Below are 18,811 nucleotides of genomic sequence, written 5' to 3'. Positions count from 1 at the left end.
AAGCCCAGTTAGGAACAACTGGCCACTGGGCGGCAGAAGACATGGCAAATTTTTAAAAATTCTATCAGCATGTCAATTTCAGCCTCATCCACATGGTGACAATTCTGTTTCTTTTCTATTGCTGCTGATAACATCTACAGCATCTGCTCAGTGGTTTTCCTGCACTTTTATTGCCCCTAGCCCCCCCCCCCCAATGGTGGTCCTACCTACAACCCCACAGCTGGAGGGGGTTAAAAAAAACCCCATGAACACATTGTCATGACATTAAACTACAGAGATCTGTCCATTAAGGATTTAGAGCTATAGGGATACGTCAATTACCAAATCTGTGACATTTCATGCTTGATCATGCATTCACAGAAGCATTTCCCCATATATCCAAAAACATGCTTTCAATGCAGCTGGGATGGGTTGGGCTGCCAGCCTCCTGCAAAGATGCCGTTCCTTTGATGTTGTACAGTTTTACAAAGGCCTTGAAGCTACTCTTCCTTCTGTTTTGCAGTTTCAGTGTATCGATCGTGAAGGAGCCAAGGCGACCGTACTCTGAAGGCTTGATGATGAGGTAACACATTGTTTTTTTCAAAACAGTGCGTCTCAAGGAATCTTTTTCCCCATGTTGAGTCGTCTGCCAAGGAGCCACCGAATACCTGCTATGGAACCCCAGCACATTGGCAAAGGATTCTGGGAGATGTTCTAACCATCCACTAAAGTCATGCTGCAGAATACTGGCCAGGTTACACTGATGCCTCGACTGGAGATTGTCAAACAAACCCTCTGGGGAGAGGTCCTTGCAGGGCATGATAATTAATGCCGGACAAGCTGCCTTTCCGTGAAGTTTGACTGCCATTCCTGATCCTGAATTTCAGGAACTCTTGATAAACTTCCCTAGTATTTCCTGCAAGACGGTTTGAAAACCAACCCTTGTGGGTGCTAAGGAAGCCCACATCCTGTTTTTAAAAATAAATTCTGCTAAGTAAGCACATTTGCAAACTGATTCTGAATAACGCACTCCATCTCTTAAGGCTGTGGAATTGGCAAGGGAGGGTAAGCTGAAAGGAGAAGCTGTAAGCAACTTGAGGATGACAGGGCAGTGCTGGTGAAGGTGCCATGGAAGAGTTGCTCCGGAAGACCAAGACCTGGTTTGGTTCACTGGAACCCCATCCTGGCCCTTCCCTAGCTCTCAGACCACAATCAGTCCAGGAATAGCCATTTTCTTTATTCTGTAAATGTTCAGTTCCTCACAGATACTCAGGTTCTTGGAAACTGAATCAGATAGGTATGCTTGTCCTGGTCTTCCGGGAGATTCCTCAATTGGCAGGTCAGAGAGGACAACCCTTCATCAATGGGGCTGAAAATGAAGGGCACACTTTTAATATTTAGACTTCAGGAGGCTAATGTAACTGAGCAGGGCGGCTGGAAGTCTTGCTGCTTTGGTCCTATCAAAGGCTCAGGATAAGGAAGGAGGGCCAAGGTAGCAGAACTCTGGGCAAGCTGGAGAGAACCTGCTGCAGGCAGGTGGTAGAGAAAGAAAGGACTAGGCCCTAGAGAAGAGGGAGCTGTAGCTACTGCTGGACACACCTGCCTTTGAAACAGCCATCCTCATTCCTGGTACAAGTTAATGAGCTCAAACAGTCCTGCTGTTTCATTTGCTGTCCTGCTAGCAGAATTTGGGGATCTGACATACAGGATGGTTTCCCACCTGCTGGTGAATGACCTCTTCTGCTGTAGCTTTCCAGCAACGCTGACTTGGACATGACTCATAACCAACCGTCTCTGCGTGGGGGAGGTTTCTTCCAAGTAAAAGCTTTGACTGTAGCTTAATGCCAAGGGCTTGCATTTGCATAACGAGTCTGTGTTTTCCTCGAGCCGTTGTTTGGGGGGAGGGGCACTGTTTTGATATTGTTTTTTATCTGTTTATTTGTTTGTTAGATTTTTCCCCTTCGCTGCTATCGGTGGATCGTCTTGCAGCGGGTTGCATAGATTAAAAACAAAACAAAACTGGATTTTAACATGTAATTTTAATTTTTGATTTCATTTAATTCAGCGGACTGGTTTAAATTGTACTTCGGTATATTTAAATGTTGTGCATCGCCCTGAGCCAGCTTGCTGGGAGGACAGTAATATATAAATAATAAGTAATAATAAGTAATACATACCTAAGATCAGGGGGGCCTTGACCGAAAATGTCCCAAATGTTTTCAGTGTCCCACACGTCACATATCCTTTTAATTTTGACAGGTTCACTTCCCTGTGGGTGAAGTAAAGCAGTGGCAACAGTTTGGGCAAGCAAGATGGGGGAATGGCAGAGGTTCTTTGTGGAAAACCTGACGGTCCCTCCACATAACCAGCGGCGTCGCCACCCACCGCCCCGGGAATCAAAGGCCTTCCAGTGTGTCCTGAAGCAGGTGGAGGGAAACATAATGAAACAGGTAAGGGAATTTTCCAGATCATCTTCCACTGCCGCCCATCCTCCTGATACCAGCTCACGGGCATTCATTGGCCTAAAATCAGGAGGAGACAGCAATGCAATAGTGTTCACGTGAATTTCTCAGACATAGTTCCCCTTTCAAGAAGAAACTAGAAGCCATGCACATTTTCCAGCCTAGAAGAGGCTTGGTCTCATGCGTGTATCCTGGCAATGAGTGTCTCTCTCTATTGTTGGAAAGGTGTCTTTGTAAGATGAGGATAAGAGGGTGTCCGAGATTAAATAAGAAACCTCATGGTCAAAACAGGGTCTAACCTTGGGACTGTTTCTGCTTAGCCTCAGAGTCTTCTGGTGTATAAAGCTTAAGGGTATGCATCTGTGATCCCTGCAATAGACACCCATCTATTGGTCTGGTGTGACTCCTGGGAGCGTGGCGTTCTATCACAAACATTTAACAAACACATGAATGCTGTTATCCTGAGTCAGCCCTTTGGCCTGTCAAAGCCATTACTGCTTACTCTGATTAGCTGTGGCTCTCCAGGGTCTCAGGTTTTCATGAGACCCGTCACCTGATCCTTTTAACTGCAGAGGCAGGAGATTGAACCTAGGACCTTCTGCACGCAAAGCAGATGTTCTACCACTGAACCATGGTCCCTGCCCTGTTCAGACCTGCTCAACAGAGCTGTAACCTTTCACCATTCTGGCTTCTCGGTAAATCCTTGCAGACACTCCGGGGTTCAGCAGCTCACCTGAATGACTCTTCATGTAGCTACTCAGTGCTCCGATTTGACCCTGACATTTTTGAAGTGACTGTGTTTGATAGAATATGTGCTAATTTAGTTGAGATTTCAAACACACTGTCCAACCAAGCAGGAAATCTCCGGCACCTGGAGAAGCAGGGAGATGGGTGAAATTTCAAATGCTTGGGCTCATCACTTTGCTTGGCTCCTTCCACAGCCCACTGAGGGTCATCTCTTACAGCCCCATCCCAAGCAAGAGTCACCTCCTTGAAATCAATGGGCATAGAATAGTCTAAGTCTTAGGATGGCAAAGTTAGTGTGCTGTTCAGTATATTACTTTTGCATCTGTCTGTCAAGCCATCAGTCACCTGTCACTATCCTATTCTTTCTCTTTCATTGCTTTCTGCCAGCATGTTCCCAAAAAGACATACATGGGGCTGCTGTTTTGGCCCTGCCTTGCAGGTCAGCTAGCACTAGGCTTCTCAACTCCAGTCTAGCAAATCCCTAGGGATTTGGGAGTGGATCCTGGGAAGGGACGAGTTTTGGGAGGGGTGGAACCTCAACAGAGTTAATGCTGCAGAAGACATCCTCCGAAGCAGCCATTTTCTCCGGGGGAACTGATCTCTGTCATCTGGAGGTCAGCTGCAATTCCGAGAGATCTCCAGGTCCCTGGAAGTTGGCAACTCTAGCTAGCACCACCCATGAGAAGGCCAGTCTGCTAAAGCAGATTTCTTCCAAATGCCTCAGTGGTCAGAACAGTGTCAATCATTTCCCATCAGTCTCCTCCCCTTGACGGCCATCCCGGGAGCAGGATTTAGGGATATGCTTTCAGGGGGCTGATATTTGTTTGTTTGTTTGCTTGCTTGCTTGTTTGTTTCCCTTCCACTCTGCAAATGGAGACATGAGAAGGTTGCCCTGTGACTCCCAAGGCTGATACGTTCAGCGGGTTAAAGCACCGTGCCGCTAAATAATGCAGAGCGACTAAATCTTTAATAGCTTGCTTAGTAATGTCTCTCTGCTCTAATTTGGGGCTCGGTGAAGGGATTGGAGAGGAGGGGCTGTTGGAAGCTCAGAGGCCGCCTCCGTAACCAGGGATGTCTGATTGGCAGCTTGTGGGGTGTGCCGGTCCCCCTAAGTATCTTTGCGGCCTTCGGAGGGCCTACCAAATTTTAATCACACTGTGTTTCCTTTGAAAGAGGAAAAAAATGCAATCAGTGTCTCTGTGGCTTTTAATTAATATGCATTTTGTCGTATTCCTATGAAAAGCCCCGTGGTGTGAAGGCGGTTGAGCTTTGGGTGCCTGTTACACCCGTGCTTTGGCATCTGCACGGTGACTCCCTAAGGCCTTCGGGGCGGTATTTAAGATATGGCTGCTAACCCACAAAGCCCTAAACGGCCTTGGAAAGCTATATATCCCACCACAACTTCAATAATCCACCGAGAGCACGCTTCAGTACATAAACCTTTGCGTCCAGTCAGGTTTGCAAGGGGACACCGAGAAGTAGTTTTGGGAACCCTGAGAACAGGAAAGATTCTCCATTAAAGGAAGCCATGAAAGAAAAGCCCTTTTGCAGAAAGGAGAGGGAAAAATTCAAAAATCCTCTGTCCCGTCCTCTTGAGGATCTTTCTGCCGCCACTGATGGTTCCTTCGGGAGACACCCTCATCTTGCACTGCCACTACCATCACGGTCTCAGAGACAGAAGGAGTCCTGCTAAGCTGAACGTTAGAAGCAGAGCGTTTGCCCCAGCTGAGGCCAGGCCTTCTTCAGGGACACTCCCCTCTCTGTCATTCTTACCTGCAAGGGAGCAGCTCTTTAGATTAGCCGCTCTTGTCCTAGGTTGGTTATTATTAACCTTACTTATGCCACCGTTGTCCAGGTGCTAATGCCCTGTTGTTGCATGCCCTTTGCCATTGCCTCAGCAACCCATCCCACGGCGTTCTTCCCCATCGTTGGCCTGTGTCTCCTTCCGTCATTGACAGGAGATGAGGCAGAAGCTCTAAATCTCACCCTCCCCCACCCCAGGGATTCGAACTGCATTATAGAATGGTGGACATCTAAATGCCTAAAGGTGCTTTGCTTAGTGCTGACCGTGGGGCCGGTCCCGGAGCTTGGCTTTCAAAATTATTGCTTCAGTTCTGTGAAACGCTTTCCCCAGTGGCATGTTCACCTCCCTCCCCCCCCCCCCCCCACGTGGAACCTTCTTAGCAGTTAACAGTTAACAGGAAGGTATTAACTTTCCTTTTCAGGAATGGGGAATTCCTGGCACGAGTGGAGCGGTCCCCCATAGATCTCAACAAAGGTCTCTTTCTCTCCACTTCTCCCTCTCTGCAGCACGTGTGCAAATAGACAGCAGGTTTAGTGTTTTCTCTGTCTTCTGCTTGCAGCTGTTTATAGCTTGGGTGGGGCCTGGGGGGAGGTGCAAGCTGAAGGGCAAGAGTCTGAGGATTCCGTGGCTCTTAGCCTTTGGATCACAGTCAACGGCCTTGGCCGGATGGCTGAACCTGGGGGGCACCAGCCGCGCTCTCTTGTCTACTCCTGTTCTTTTGTTTGTTTTCTTACACTCTGGTTTTACGTCAATCAATTTAAAAGTGTGTTTTTGTACGCTCCTTTGGGTCCTTTTGGGGAGGAAAGTGGGATGAAAATAGGCTAAATATACAAGAAGACAACTGCAACACACAATAACTTTACAAGACCTGGATGGTCTGTGTGTGGCTTCTTTATCGACAGCGTGGGTAACTTGCATTGCTCGAAGAAGGCGGGTCAAATGGGGAAGTTGGTTGCCAGTCAGTTGCATGCCATCGTGCTCTGGTGTCCGTTTTGGTGCTTTTTAAACTGCAAAGGCGCACATATAATGCTATTTGTTGCCGGAGGTTATTTCCTCCCTGGGGGGGGGGGTGAGCCCAGTAAAATGAAGCTACTCCCCATTAATGCTCGAAGAATAGCAGGAATTGTCCAAGAGCATCTTGTGTGAGTTGAGTCTGTGTCACGTTTGCAAGACCAGAGCATGCAGAGAGGTGTTACAAACAGCTGTTGCACAATTCCGCAGCATGTTCTGGTGGTCAGAGCTTCCATGGCATGACTGTTTGCCATTTAGGAGAAAATACCCTCTTTAAAAACAAAATCTGCTGTGCAATTAGTTATGCTTTCAGTTCCTGTATTCAATAACTGTTCTCTACTTATTCCTCCCGCCCAAATGCTTTCTACAGGCTTTGGACTATAGGGTTGCCGACCTCCAGGCCAGGGCTGGAGTTCTCCTGGAGTTGATCTCCAGACTACAGAGATCAGTTCACCTGGAGGAAATAGCAGACTTTATGGAATCACATCCCCTCTGAGTTTCCTCCCTTCCGTAAACTGCCTGTCCCAGGTGTTGCCCCCAAATGGACAGGAGTTTCTGAAGAACACGCAGTAATGGGTTTAAACTACAAGTACAACGATATAGGCTAGATATCAGGGGGAAAAATTTCACAGTCAGAGTAGTTCAGCAGTGGAATAGGCTGCGTAAGAAGGTGGTGAGGTCCCCCTCACTGGCAGTCTTCAAGCAAAGGCTGGATACACACTTTTATTGGATGCTTTAGGATGCTTTGGGCTGATCCTGCGTTGAGCAGGGGGTTGGACTAGATGGCCTGTATGGCCCCTTCCAAATCTATGATTCTATGAAAAGTGTTTCTTCCCACTGGGGTTGGTCCCACCCCTCCCACCCTTGGGCACTTGAAGGCACCTTCACTGAGCTTAGCTGGTTATTTATCACCTCTCATTGGCAGAGAGTGGATGGCACGTCGGACATTGAATTCCAGCTGCGCCTTTCCCTGTTTGACGTCACTTACCACCACTTTTTTGGAAAGACCTGGAGGAGTACTAGGAGGCCCCTTAAAGTTGTACCGGGACAGCTGCCCATGGTGGTCTTCAACGAGGTAAGGAAGAGGCCCTCCGAGCATCAGCTCCATTTTGGCCAGCCCGGTCAAGTCCAGTGTACATATCTTAAAGGGACAGGGTGGCTCACACATATGTCAGCAACGCACATCTTCTGGGGTTGCTTATATGGAAACGGACATGATGATTATCCAGGCTGTCCTTGAGAATATGTGGCACGATTGTTTTATATCAGGCAGAGAGTGGCAGAGTCAGTGGGGGAGAGAGGCCACAGCAAGCAAAGAGCAGCAAAAGCCATTGTCTAGCCTGCCCTAAAAGTCTTGCAAGAGGTGAAGATCCTACTGTGGTCTGCTCTTGGTAAGGGACTTCCTTGTTGGAGCCGCTGGGAGGCTGAAGATCATGAGGCTGGAGTGGCAAAATTGGTGGGTTCTCCATCTTTGGAAATGTTTAAGCAGAGGCTGGATAGCCATCTGACGGAGAGGCTGATTCTGTGAAGGCTTAAGGGGGTGGCAGGTGACAGTGGATGAGCGATTGGGATGTGAGTGTCCTGCATAGTGCAGGGGGTTGGGCTAGATGACCCGGGAGGTCCCTTCCAACTCTATGATTCTATGATTCTAGGGAGCAGAGCAGGGAAGGACCCTGGCCTGAGACCTCAGAGAGCCACTGCCATGCAGAATAGGTGACACTGGGCTAGATGTGTCTTCACGATCCAGTTTATGAAAGAGAGCTGCCCGGTTGCTATGCACATGGAGTTGGGCATATAGCCAATCTGCATCCTAACTAACTTTCAGGTAACCGCTGCAAACTGTCCATCCTTCGATAATGCTCTTGTCCGATCTCCAGTCTCAGTGGCTTCGCCCTGCATCCACTAAGACCTCTTGTCTCGAAGGCATTTTGTTCCGATGTGGATCCCACTGGTTTTCACTGGGGTCACCAAGAGGCTTGTTCCAATCTGGCAGTTTCAGTGGACATAACAGAGGGCTCTTTTCGGCGTGCCGGAGCCTTCGGTCGTGAGCAGCGTGCTCCGAAGTGCGACTACTCTTTCGGCCTCTGCGTTACACAACCCACTGCGGGTCAGTATCAATTATTAATAATCATAATGAACTAGAAAGAGAGCAAGGGAGATGGTACGTGCCGAAGAAGCAGGGTTAGGAAAGGGTACTCCTTCGTAAATCATGCAGACCTCTGCCAATGGAACGTCTCCTCCCCAGCGGAACCGTAATCTGGTGTCTGCTATTGATATCACAGTGGAAAACCTCTCCTTCCCGTATGTTTTTATTAACAGCCTATAAGCCGGATGCTCACCTCTCAGCTTTTCAGTCTCCCTAAAATGGTATCGGCAGTTCTCTTCCACCGTTGCTTCGATGTGGGCTGATTATCTGGAATCCCAAAAAACTCTATGCTGGTTCCTAATAATCTTGCGTAAGAACCTCTTGCCCATGAGGCTGGGAGTTCAATCCCAGCAGCCGGCTCAAGGTTGACTCAGCCTTCCATCCTTCCGAGGTTGGTGAAATGAGTACCCGGCTTGCTTGCTGGGGGGTAAACGGTAATGACTGGGGAAGGCACTGGCAAACCACCCTGTATTGAGTCTGCCATGAGAATGCTAGAGGGCGTCACCCCAAGGGTCAGACATGACTTGGTGCTTGCACAGGGGATACCTTTCCCTTTACCTAATAATCTTGCACTAATTATAACACTCTGTGTTTCTCTGCCTTGATTGTTTGCCCATCTTCTCCTCCTGAGCAGCTTTGGCAATATGGAAGAGAGAGGTGTCATTCAGAAGGAGGGGGAAGTATTAGATTTTGGGGGAAAACCTAAAGCTTTCCTCAAAGGAGTCCCTCTGCTCTGGCACCCCTCATTTTATTAGAAAAATATTTGGTTGCATATCATCATATTAGCTGATACATAACCTATCAGTACTCTCTCTTTAGAAGCAGAGCAGAAAGGCTTTGTGATAGCACCTGTTTTCAAACTCATAGATCTGGACTCATAGTGTGAATCCAGTGGCACCTTTAAGACCAACAAAGTTTAATTCTGGGTATAAGTTTTCATATGCATGCACACTTCTTCAGGTCTGTTTGCTTGCCTGCAAATCAGCATGTGCCTACAAGCAAAATGGGGCAAAACCTGCCAGACCTGGAAGCAAAGTGTCAGTTCAGACATAGAGAGAACTACTGACTGGCAGCTCAGTTATGTGGTCAGGTAGGACTTGGGGAACACCTAGTGAGGACCGGCCTTATGCATCTGACAGAGGTGTTTCTGAACTCGAATCTAGGTACTCTACTGCAGACCACCACAGCTCCCCTCTGAAACTATCCGCCATCAAGTTGAGAATTGTCTGCTGAGAACAGGTATTAGCTTTCCAGGGTCTTAGCTAAAGGTTTTTCAGACCACCTACTCTTTTTAACTGGACCATGGGCTGAACCTCCGACTCTTTGTGTCCTCTACCACCAAGCCATGCCCCTTCCCCAAATTCTTCTCTTGTACCGGAGGATTTATGATTTGTCTTTGAAGGGCAGGCCATTAAAATAGCAATTGGGTTTTGTTTGTATGTATTTCCATGCAAAGAGGGCCTTTTAGAAAGTAGTCTAGAGATTGGGTAATGAGTTAATTGGTGTCTCTCTGTCTCTGTCTCTTCCTTTGTATGCTGTGCTTATGCTTAGGCAGCAGAGGCCGCTGTTGTTCTAAGAATGGTGCAGGGTTGGTGGGTGATCCTACACTGTATTAACTTCTCCTCTGTAGAGGCATAGGTGAAGCACCTCTGGACACTTCCTCCAAGTCTTCACCCTCTCCCCTATTTTGGATGCGTCCATTAGGAGGCGATAATTTTGGATAACCTTGAAATGAGTACAGCACAAGAATACTGATTTCGTACTACTGTACATTTTGTCGCTTTGCCTCCTCTCAACATGAGCTCTGCTGGTTCATCGGGTATTTAAGCTCCAAGCGGATTTGTTTTAAGTATACATAACAAGGAATCCATTCATTCACATACCAAATTTTATTAGGATATTTCAGTAGAAAATAGAGAGAGAGAGAGACAGAGAGAGCAAGCATCTTACAATACTGTATTCCCCGAATAGAAGAATATATTCATTCATTCATTCATTCATTCATTCATTCATTCGTTTTTCACATTTCGATACCGCCCGTCACGGGAAGCCGTCTTGGGGCGGTTCGCAATATAAAACCAATAAAATACAGTATAAAACCCCATGAAACCCCCTTAAATATACAATAGTTTTAAAAAGACAAAAGACAAGAGGTGGCATATTTCTCCAACCCGCTGCCTGTTCCAGCCAGGTCAGCGTGATGATCCAATATTCCCATCTAAGATATATATATTGTACACCAAAAATGTGTTTTTTTACTGGACATCACTGTAACTTGTACGTAGATGTAAGGCAACCCCCCTCTCTTTTTTGGGGTGGGGGGTGGGGTTGGGTGGCATTCCTGGGGATAAAAGGTTAGCCTAATATTGGAGTAAATATTGTATGTTTTACCACTTTCTTGGATCTCCCAAATATAATTATGGGGGCTTGAACAGTCATGTGCATTTTCAACATATAGTTATACCCTGAGTGTGTCCAGTAGCTTTAATTTTGAAGTCAGACAATAGGGTTTTTTTTGCCTTTCCCCCCTACCTCTCCCCAAATCTTTGAACATAGGGGTGGAGGTTCAGGATGCAGACTTCTGTCCTGAACATGCACACCGAATTTTATCCCAGTAGCCTTGTACTCATGAGAGGGGTTAAACTAATGAGCAAACAGACCCGTCAGCAGAGCTAGAATTCTGGTCAGCAAGCAAAAACTGCGGCCACCGCTCGTTGCGTTGCCAGCGAGAATCCCATCAGCGCATACGTGTGGGAAATCTAGGTATTGCTGAGCTCCCCATCTTTGCAAATAGCAGTAGCTTACTCCAGCAGTAACTTCAGCCACCAGGCATTTCAGTTTTGCAGGGCAGTGTACGGTGCGGGACACAGGAAGCCTTGAAACATGACTGTTGGCAGGGCTGATCTTTCGGAATATAGCACAGTTTAGGGAGACGATGATGGGAACCTCCTGTTATTATAAAAAGGTAAAGGTATCCCCTATGCTGCAAGAACCGGGTCATATCTGACCCTTGGGGTGACGCCCTCCAGCGTTTTCATGGCAGACTCAATAAGGGGTGGTTTGCCAGTGCCCTCCCCAGTCGTTACTGTTTACCCCCCAGCAAGCTGGGTCCTCATTTTACCGACCTCGGAAGGATGGAAGGCTGAGTCGACCTTGAGCTGGCTGCTGGGATTGAACTCCCAGCCTAATGGGCAGAGCTTCAAACTGCATGTCTGCTGCCTTACCACTCTGCGCCACAAGAGGCTCTCACATCCAGATAAGCTGCTCCAAAAGAGGGTATGAGAACATTGTCTCATCTGACACAAGCAGGGTTCTTGCTTGGATTATTTGCTGGTCTCAGTTTGATTCTTTTTCTTCTTCCTCTTTTTTTTTTTTTTGTCTTCCCGGCCATTCTCTTCCAGCTAATGAATAGCTCCGTATCCGAACGATTATCCAATTATTATTTCCACCCGATGATAATTGAGGAGCACTTGTTCCGAGAGGTTTGCAGAGGTGCCCCAGCCCATAATTACATTCCCCTCGTTTACCTTCTAGGAAAGCCACCGTTAAACGATTCACACAATGGAGCTCGGATGGGGGATTACGCTGCAACCAACCGCTTTGTTAAAGGCAAACATGAGTACTCGTCCGAACTGTTCAAAGGACGGCTTTCCTGTGTTTGACATCCAGATAATTTTATTTATTTGGATTGATAGTGAACCAGGTCCAGGTGAATGGCCAGCAATCCAGGCCTTTTGTGTAGTCCTGTACGCATATTTTTTTAATACGCCGTTAGGTCATCCAGCTTCATCCAGGGCCAGAAGTTTAATTTTCAGATGAAAACAGAGATTCTTAGGGAGCTTTTTTCTCCCCTTTTCTCTCCCCCCTCACTCTCCTCTCCTCTTTATCCCATCATTCCTTCAAACAGCCCAGAATGTCATGAACAGTTCTCCGGTCCCTGCCTTCATCTTCATAACAACCCTGCGGAGTAGGCTAGGCCACTGCCACCCAGTAGGTTTCAGGGCAGAACACGGGTTTGAATCCGAGTCTGCCCGATCCTATTCCAATGTGCTAACCATTGCACCCCCCCCGACACCCTGAATTTAAGTGGTTGCTAATATTCCCTTTCTGTAACCGGTTGACGCTGACTCTGTTCCAGGTGTCATTTAGGAAACGGGCATTCCTGACCCAGAGGGAAATGGCTAATCTTTTTTCTCTCGAGCCCTTGCTGTAGCACTTCCCAGGCGTCCTTGCATCAGAGCCTGGTGGCGGCCCTTGTGCCGCAGAGTGACATATGTTGGCAAAACCAATATTAGCATCTCCAGAGATAGTGATAAAACTTAGCAGGGCATTGGATCCCCCGTCAGAGGGGGAGTCTGCAGCGCTGGGGACCAGAGCATAACTCTGCCTTTTTTGCCTGCCTGTCAGGAATTACCGGCCATTTTTTTCATCATTTTGTAATAAAAGATAATAGAATAACGATTTATTTCTCCAGGCCGATGTTTTAATGCCTCTCTCCGTTATCCTCCCCTGACAGTCCGTGATTGCGGTAAATGTTTTGCTCGTGACACCTGCATAATGACCCTTTAATAGACGGATTAACCTGCCGCTCCGTCACTGGGCTGCCAGAGATTGCACCCAGAACCACGGAGAGACTCCTGGACAAATCCACCCACCTAGAGTGGATAGGATGGGATTTTGCTGTCCTTTTCAATTTTCCTTCTCAGCCACAGCAGCCACACGGCTCGCCATTGGTAATGTAGGCCGGAGGCAGGCCAGGGCTGTGAGTGGGCCCTAGTTGAGTGCAGATTGGCAGGGTCTGTTCTACACCTCCACTGTTGGAACTGGAGTGGATGGCTATAGCCAGAGCCCGAACCATGGGGAAAACGGAAGAGGCAGGCTTCTAGTACCTGGGGTGGGAGGAGCTAGGGCTCAGTGGCAGAGCACTGGTACAGCATGCCGAAGGTCCCAAGTTCAATCCCCAGCATCTCCAGCCAAAAGATGGTAGGTGAAGTGAAATATTTTTTAGACCCGGGGGAGCTGCTGCCGGTCAGAGCAGGTGGTGTTGACCTTGATGGGCCAAGAGTTTGACTTAGTGTAAGGGATCTTCATACATTCACTGTTGTTTGAAAGCCAATTGCAGAGGTCAATGTTGTACCAGGTCACGGATGACCCCAGACCATAGCATGATGCTTAGCTGCAGAGATTGTGGAAGATCGGAAGCAGGAGGCTTGAGTCTCTGCATCTGAGGCCAGAGGGGAATCTAGGAGGTGGTGGGTAGGCTAAGTAAGTTTCTGCATTAGTAGGATTCAGGACCAGCAGCCTGGCAGACAATGACCATTGCCTGAAGGGAGGACAAATCAAATACAGATGTTTCTCTACCCTTTATCAGATCAGGGGGAATGCACAGGCTACTTGGCCAACTGGAGTCTCCTGGGTTGCACCCTGGTTGGTTTGCCACAAAATGCAGCAGAGCATAGATCCCCAGGGTGTTGGCAGACCACCAGGTCCCTCCATTGAAACTTCCAGAGTCAATGACAGCCAATCAGCAGGACGTTTGAAACGTCTCTCAAGAACCAGCTTTTGTGATGGGTGGAATGGGTACTTCTGGTGCCACACCTGTGTACTGCAGAGATTCTTCTTGGAGTTAAAAAAAATTATTCAATATATTTTAAACTGCCCTGCTTAATAGTAAACTTAGCTCCTATACCTTATGAATGCAAGGAAAACTGATCCCAGGGAGGGAAACTGCCAGAAGCTGTGGCAGCTGTGCAGGGGTTTGTCAGCAGATGTGGAAAAGTTTCCCATTGAAGGCAGAGCCTTCCAAAAGCACAGTCTTACGATGAGATTTGGACTGCTATTTCTGTCCTTCCATATGAGATGCTATGTAAGGTAAGCCTGTGGCCCGTTGAATGGATTCCAGTTTCAGGGTCACCCGCAGGGGACGGGTGTTGCTGGCTTCAAATGACTGAAGCCCTGATATGTACCTGAGAGGTAAGAGCAACCAGAGGTTAAACCAGTAAATGATATGAAGGTGACAACAGGCTCGTCTTGGTCTCATGTCTTGCCAGGAAGGGACTTTGGTTGGCTTTGCTTCATTTCTTGTCACTTGAAGGACATGAAGAGGAGGAGGAGGAGGAGGAGGTGGCCTTCCCATTGGGAAGTCTGCGGTATTGCTGAACAGGAAAGGGAGAACCCAGCATGCCAAGAGTCAAATCCGTTCTGTGCCCAGACTCAGCAAATTAGAAGGGAAAGCAAGCACTACAAAGTGAATTAGCCTTTTACTTATTTACTTATTTGATTTCTATACTACTTCTATACTTCTATACTACCTTTCCATATGGCTCAGGGCGGTTTACATACAACATGGGGGATACATTGAACAAAGGCGTTATAGCATTATAACACTCTGCACTATAGCACTCTGCCTCATCCTTCCTGTCACCTCCTACCCTTCCATGCTTGCTAAAGACTTTGAGTCTCACCGGTCAAAGGCGCATCCCCTCTAGCCCGGAATCCTATTAAGCCGGCAGAAGAATGGAAGTCAGTTTTCAGATGTCCGAAAGGAGAGGGGCAAGGGGCCCATCCAGTCCACCAAGACAGAATAACAGGCTGTTGTGAAACTCTGCCTGGGTTTAAAACTTTGTCCTATAAGGAATACTTTTCACATCTACATCTGCTGGGGAAACCCATCCAGGCCTGCTTGGGGACTACTGTTGCATGAGTGAGAGTCTTTGGACATATTTTAGGGTTTGCATATAGTTCATAGAGTGTCCACTAAAGCAGTGTATGTAAATCATGCCCAGTGATCCCCCTGAGTCCGTGCGTTGTAGAATATGGTCGGTACTGGTGGAACAGCTGTCTTTCAGTATCCTGCACTAATAATTATCTTATTAAGGAACCTCCGGGTTATTTTTTAACACCATTTTGAATACCACTGCAGGAAGTCAGTCCCACACTGCCATAAAGCCGAAACTGACGTTCATGTTCCATCCTCCCCTCTTCTTCAGACTGTCTATTTTCACACATCTTTGGATCATCCCAGCATCGTCCTTGTCACGGAAGTTGTGGCTTCCATCAGGAGACGGGATGGGACCAGCCAGGATCTTTCGTGCGGATTTGGACTCCTGCGTTTATTTAACAGCAAGTCCGAGCCAACGCATCTGGGCTTGAAGGAAAAAGGGTATCTTCCTCCTTTGGGATCACTGGGGCGTATGGCGGAGTCTTGGGAAATGTCCATGCAGCCCACGGGTTGTTCAGCCATGGTGCTGGTGATGATAAAGAGCTCTTTGAGGATATTTTGCCCATAGTCTTCTTTGGGTAAGGGACCGTAGCTCAATGGCTCAGTCCACTCTCTGCATGCAGGAGTGGTTCAATTCTAAGGGTCTCAGAAAACATTGGGAAGGACCCTTAACTTGGAGAGTGTTGCCATTCAGAATAGGTGTCCCCACATTTCATGCATAACCTGGCAGACTGCTGTGGGTCTTCCATGAGAGCCAGCTTGGTGTAGTCAACCTGTGGTCCTCCAGATATTCATGGACTACAATTCCCATGAGCCCCTGACAGCGTTTGCTGGCAGGGGCTCATGGGAATTGTAGTCCACGAACATCTGGAGGACCACAGGTCGACTACCCCTGGTGTAGAGGTTAAGAGTGGTGACTTCTAATCTGACTAGCTGGGTTTGATTCCCTGCCTCCCCCACATGCAGCCACCTGGGTGACCTTGGGCTTCGTCACATTTCTCTTAGAACTGTTCTCACAGAGCAGTCTCTCTCAGAGCTCTCTCGGCCCCACCCACCTCACAGGGTGTCTGTTGCGGGGAGAGGAAGGGTAAAGCGATTGTTAGCCGCTTTGAGTAGTGAAAAGTGGGGCATAAAAACCAACTCTTCTTCATAGCTCATTGCGTTTCTCCACTGCAATGCAAGCTCCACCTGTTTCTGTTTCTTAAGCAGAGAGCCCAGCCCCTCTTAAAGTAACTAAGTGAGGATGCACAGAAATGCTGTTCTCTAAAGAGGGTGCCGTCCCAGTTAAGGCCATATCTTGACGGCCATGTCTCTGAAGGCAACGACTCCCTGGAGACCGCAAATCCTGTATGGCAGGGGTAGTCAACCTGTGGTCCTCCAGATGTGCATGGACTACAATTCCCATGAGCCCCTGCCAGCAATCTCCCACTATTTCTTCTCCTCCCAGACTTCTCTCATTCCATTCCTCAGGGTCCCCTATCAAACAGGAGCAGTATTTTATGGGGATCGGTGTGTGTGTGTGTGGGGGGGGGGGGAAGGTAAACTCTGCCTTTCTACACTTGGGAAATGTCTCCATGTCATGAACTGCCCCTTTTCTTCCCAGGCTCAGTCTGTATCACGGGACCCCCCGGGCCCTGTTGCACCCGCTGTTCCAGGAGCCAGTAGAAAGTAAGTCTCCAAAGTGGCTTTTATCATTTATTGTACATTAGATTTGCTCTATTCTAAGGTGACCAGATTATAACATTGGTAAAGCGGGACATCATTGACCAGGGAAGGGGTGGGTGGGTCTTGATTAAAGTTTGGTCTATATGGAGCAACAAAAATCTTCATAGAACGCATAGAACGCAAAAATAGTATTGTTATATATATATATATAAAAAAAGGTAAAGGTATCCCCTGTGCAAGCACCGAGTCATGTCTGACCCTTGGGGTGACGCCCTCCAGCGTTTTCATGGCAGACTCAATACAGGGTGGTTTGCCAGTGCCTTCCCCAGTCATTACCGTTTATCCCCCAGCAAGCTGGGTACTCATTTTACCGACCTCGGAAGGATGGAAGGCTGAGTCAACCTTGAGCTGGCTGCTGGGATCGAACTCCCAGCCTTATGGGCAAAGCTTTTAGACGGCTGCCTTACCACTCTGCGCCACAAGAGGCCCTATATATATATATATTAATGTCAACATAAGTACAATTTGCCAAGTGCCCCCGGATGTCCCTCCAAAGGCGGGACAATCTGGTCACCTTATTCTAGCCATGTGCAAGCCATAGAAGTGGGAACGAGAGGAAAGGAAGGGGCTTGCTTTAAGAGAAAAGGGCAAAGCCAGGAGATGAAACAGGAAAAGAGGCAGCCTCTCGAGATTGTCACTTGTCCCATCCAGTGTCCAAACCAGTGATTGCGCCGGTATGTGCTAGAGAGACCCCGCTAACACGCCTTAAGAAAGAAAGAATGAAAGGCTTCCGTTAGCTCCAAGCTAACCCATGCCACGGAAGAACCTGCCTTTCGTTCTGGTAAGAGAAATCTTGCTGCTTTTCATTCTGCCTTCTAAGGACGTTTCATTCTTCCTGGGCTCTCTCTCAGATGTGACTGAAACACTGTGTATCACACACACATTTAAAACATAAACATTGTAGAATTATCCAGCCTCGGGCAGCTTCCCTTTGCATCACTGCAGGAGTCTCTGTTCTAGACATGCCTGTTTCCAATCAGGAGACGTGCCCAGAACGCTGACAGCACTGTCTGAAATGGAATTACAGTGTACCTTTCTAAGAAGAAGAGCTGGTTCTTATAGGCAGAAGGAGTCTTACAATCACTTTCCCTTTTCTCTCCCCACAACAGACACCCTGTGAAGTAGGTGAGGCTGAGAGAGCCCTGATATTACTGCTCGGTCAGAACAGCTTTAACAGTTCCGTGGTGAGCCCAAGGTCACCCAGCTGGCTGCATGTGGAGGAGCGGGGAATCAAACCCGGCTCACCAGATTAGAAGTCCGCAGTCCTAACCACTTCCCCAAGCCGGCTCTCATGGTCCTCAGTGCCTTTACAGGGTGTCAGCTTAGGACTCAGTTGTGAATCATGCATGGACCTACTATTGCACATTCAAAAAGTAAGCCTCCTCCAGTCCACAAATGAAATTTAAATTCATTTAAAAAATAAATCCAAAGTTTGAGGAACAGTCATTCAAATCTTGAGAAGCAACCGGATTTTAAGTCAGGATTTTCCAACGGATCTCTGCTCAGTTTCTCCATTCTGGACAAGTCTTTCCGGACCATCCTTCTGTGTCAAGGGAAGAGCCAGGCTCATTTAGGAGGGACAAGGGTCTCTCCTGTCAGCGTTTTTTTTTTTTTTTTTTTTGCAAGGCTGCACTTTCCACTTGTGAATATTTCACGAGGCATGAGTCCCACTTGGAGGGCCCGGCCCAATCAATACGCCCGAGCAAAGTGGGATGCCATTACTAATTCAGGACTGCTGCGCAGGGCTTTCCTGCCGCTCTCCCTCGAGGAAACTCTCTCCCTTTGCATCCTGCCAAAAGCAGAGCGTGCCCCGACCTGGAGAGCCAATCTTGTCAAATCTCACAAGCTGAGCAGGGTCAGCCTTGCTTACGACTTGGATGAGAGACCATCGAGAAAGTCTGCGGATGCTACAAAGAGACGGGTCCCCTTTAAAACAGCCTTTCTCGACTTTTTCATCATTGGGAATCCTCTGAAACATCCTTCAGGCTTTGAGAAACCTAGAAAGGGTGTTATCATGCAGAATATGGTTGAGAAGCAGAGCTGTGTACATGCCCACCCGGGGCCCCTCCCCTTCCCACCCCTCCAGGCCTGTCATTGGCCAATTTGGGAAGGGGTGGGCAGGTCGACATGACCAGATATGGTCATATCACCGAGTACTTGATCGACACGTTTTTAAAAAATGTGTATTAAAAAAATTAATTCACTTCCAGCCGTTC

At 47.9% G+C, this 18,811-nt stretch overlaps 1 protein-coding gene across 5 annotated transcripts in view; it reads left to right on the top strand.

The window, feature by feature from the left end:
* The window catches only part of NPHP4 (nephrocystin 4), a 78,624-nt gene that overhangs the window by 482 nt on the left and 59,331 nt on the right, over window positions 1–18,811 (top strand). For 4 of the 5 annotated variants that reach the window (XR_013226727.1, XM_077311192.1, XM_077311191.1 and 1 more), the window contains exons 2-6: window positions 503–562; window positions 2,239–2,429; window positions 6,929–7,078; window positions 15,139–15,311; window positions 16,474–16,538. Coding sequence is in view for 3 of the 5 variants with exons in the window: in XM_077311192.1 (XP_077167307.1) it covers window positions 2,292–2,429; window positions 6,929–7,078; window positions 15,139–15,311; window positions 16,474–16,538 (526 nt within the window). In the remaining 2 variants the exon portion in view is untranslated. Of the gene's footprint in view, window positions 1–502; window positions 563–2,238; window positions 2,430–6,928; window positions 7,079–7,949; window positions 8,111–15,138; window positions 15,312–16,473; window positions 16,539–18,811 lie in introns of those variants that run through there. The other variant, XM_077311194.1, reaches the window with a different exon arrangement.

The sequence above is a fragment of the Paroedura picta genome, chromosome 15 (genome assembly GCF_049243985.1).
Source record: "Paroedura picta isolate Pp20150507F chromosome 15, Ppicta_v3.0, whole genome shotgun sequence".
In the NCBI taxonomy this organism is placed as follows: Eukaryota; Metazoa; Chordata; class Lepidosauria; order Squamata; family Gekkonidae; genus Paroedura; species Paroedura picta.
This window is presented reverse-complemented; position numbering and strand designations above follow the sequence as displayed.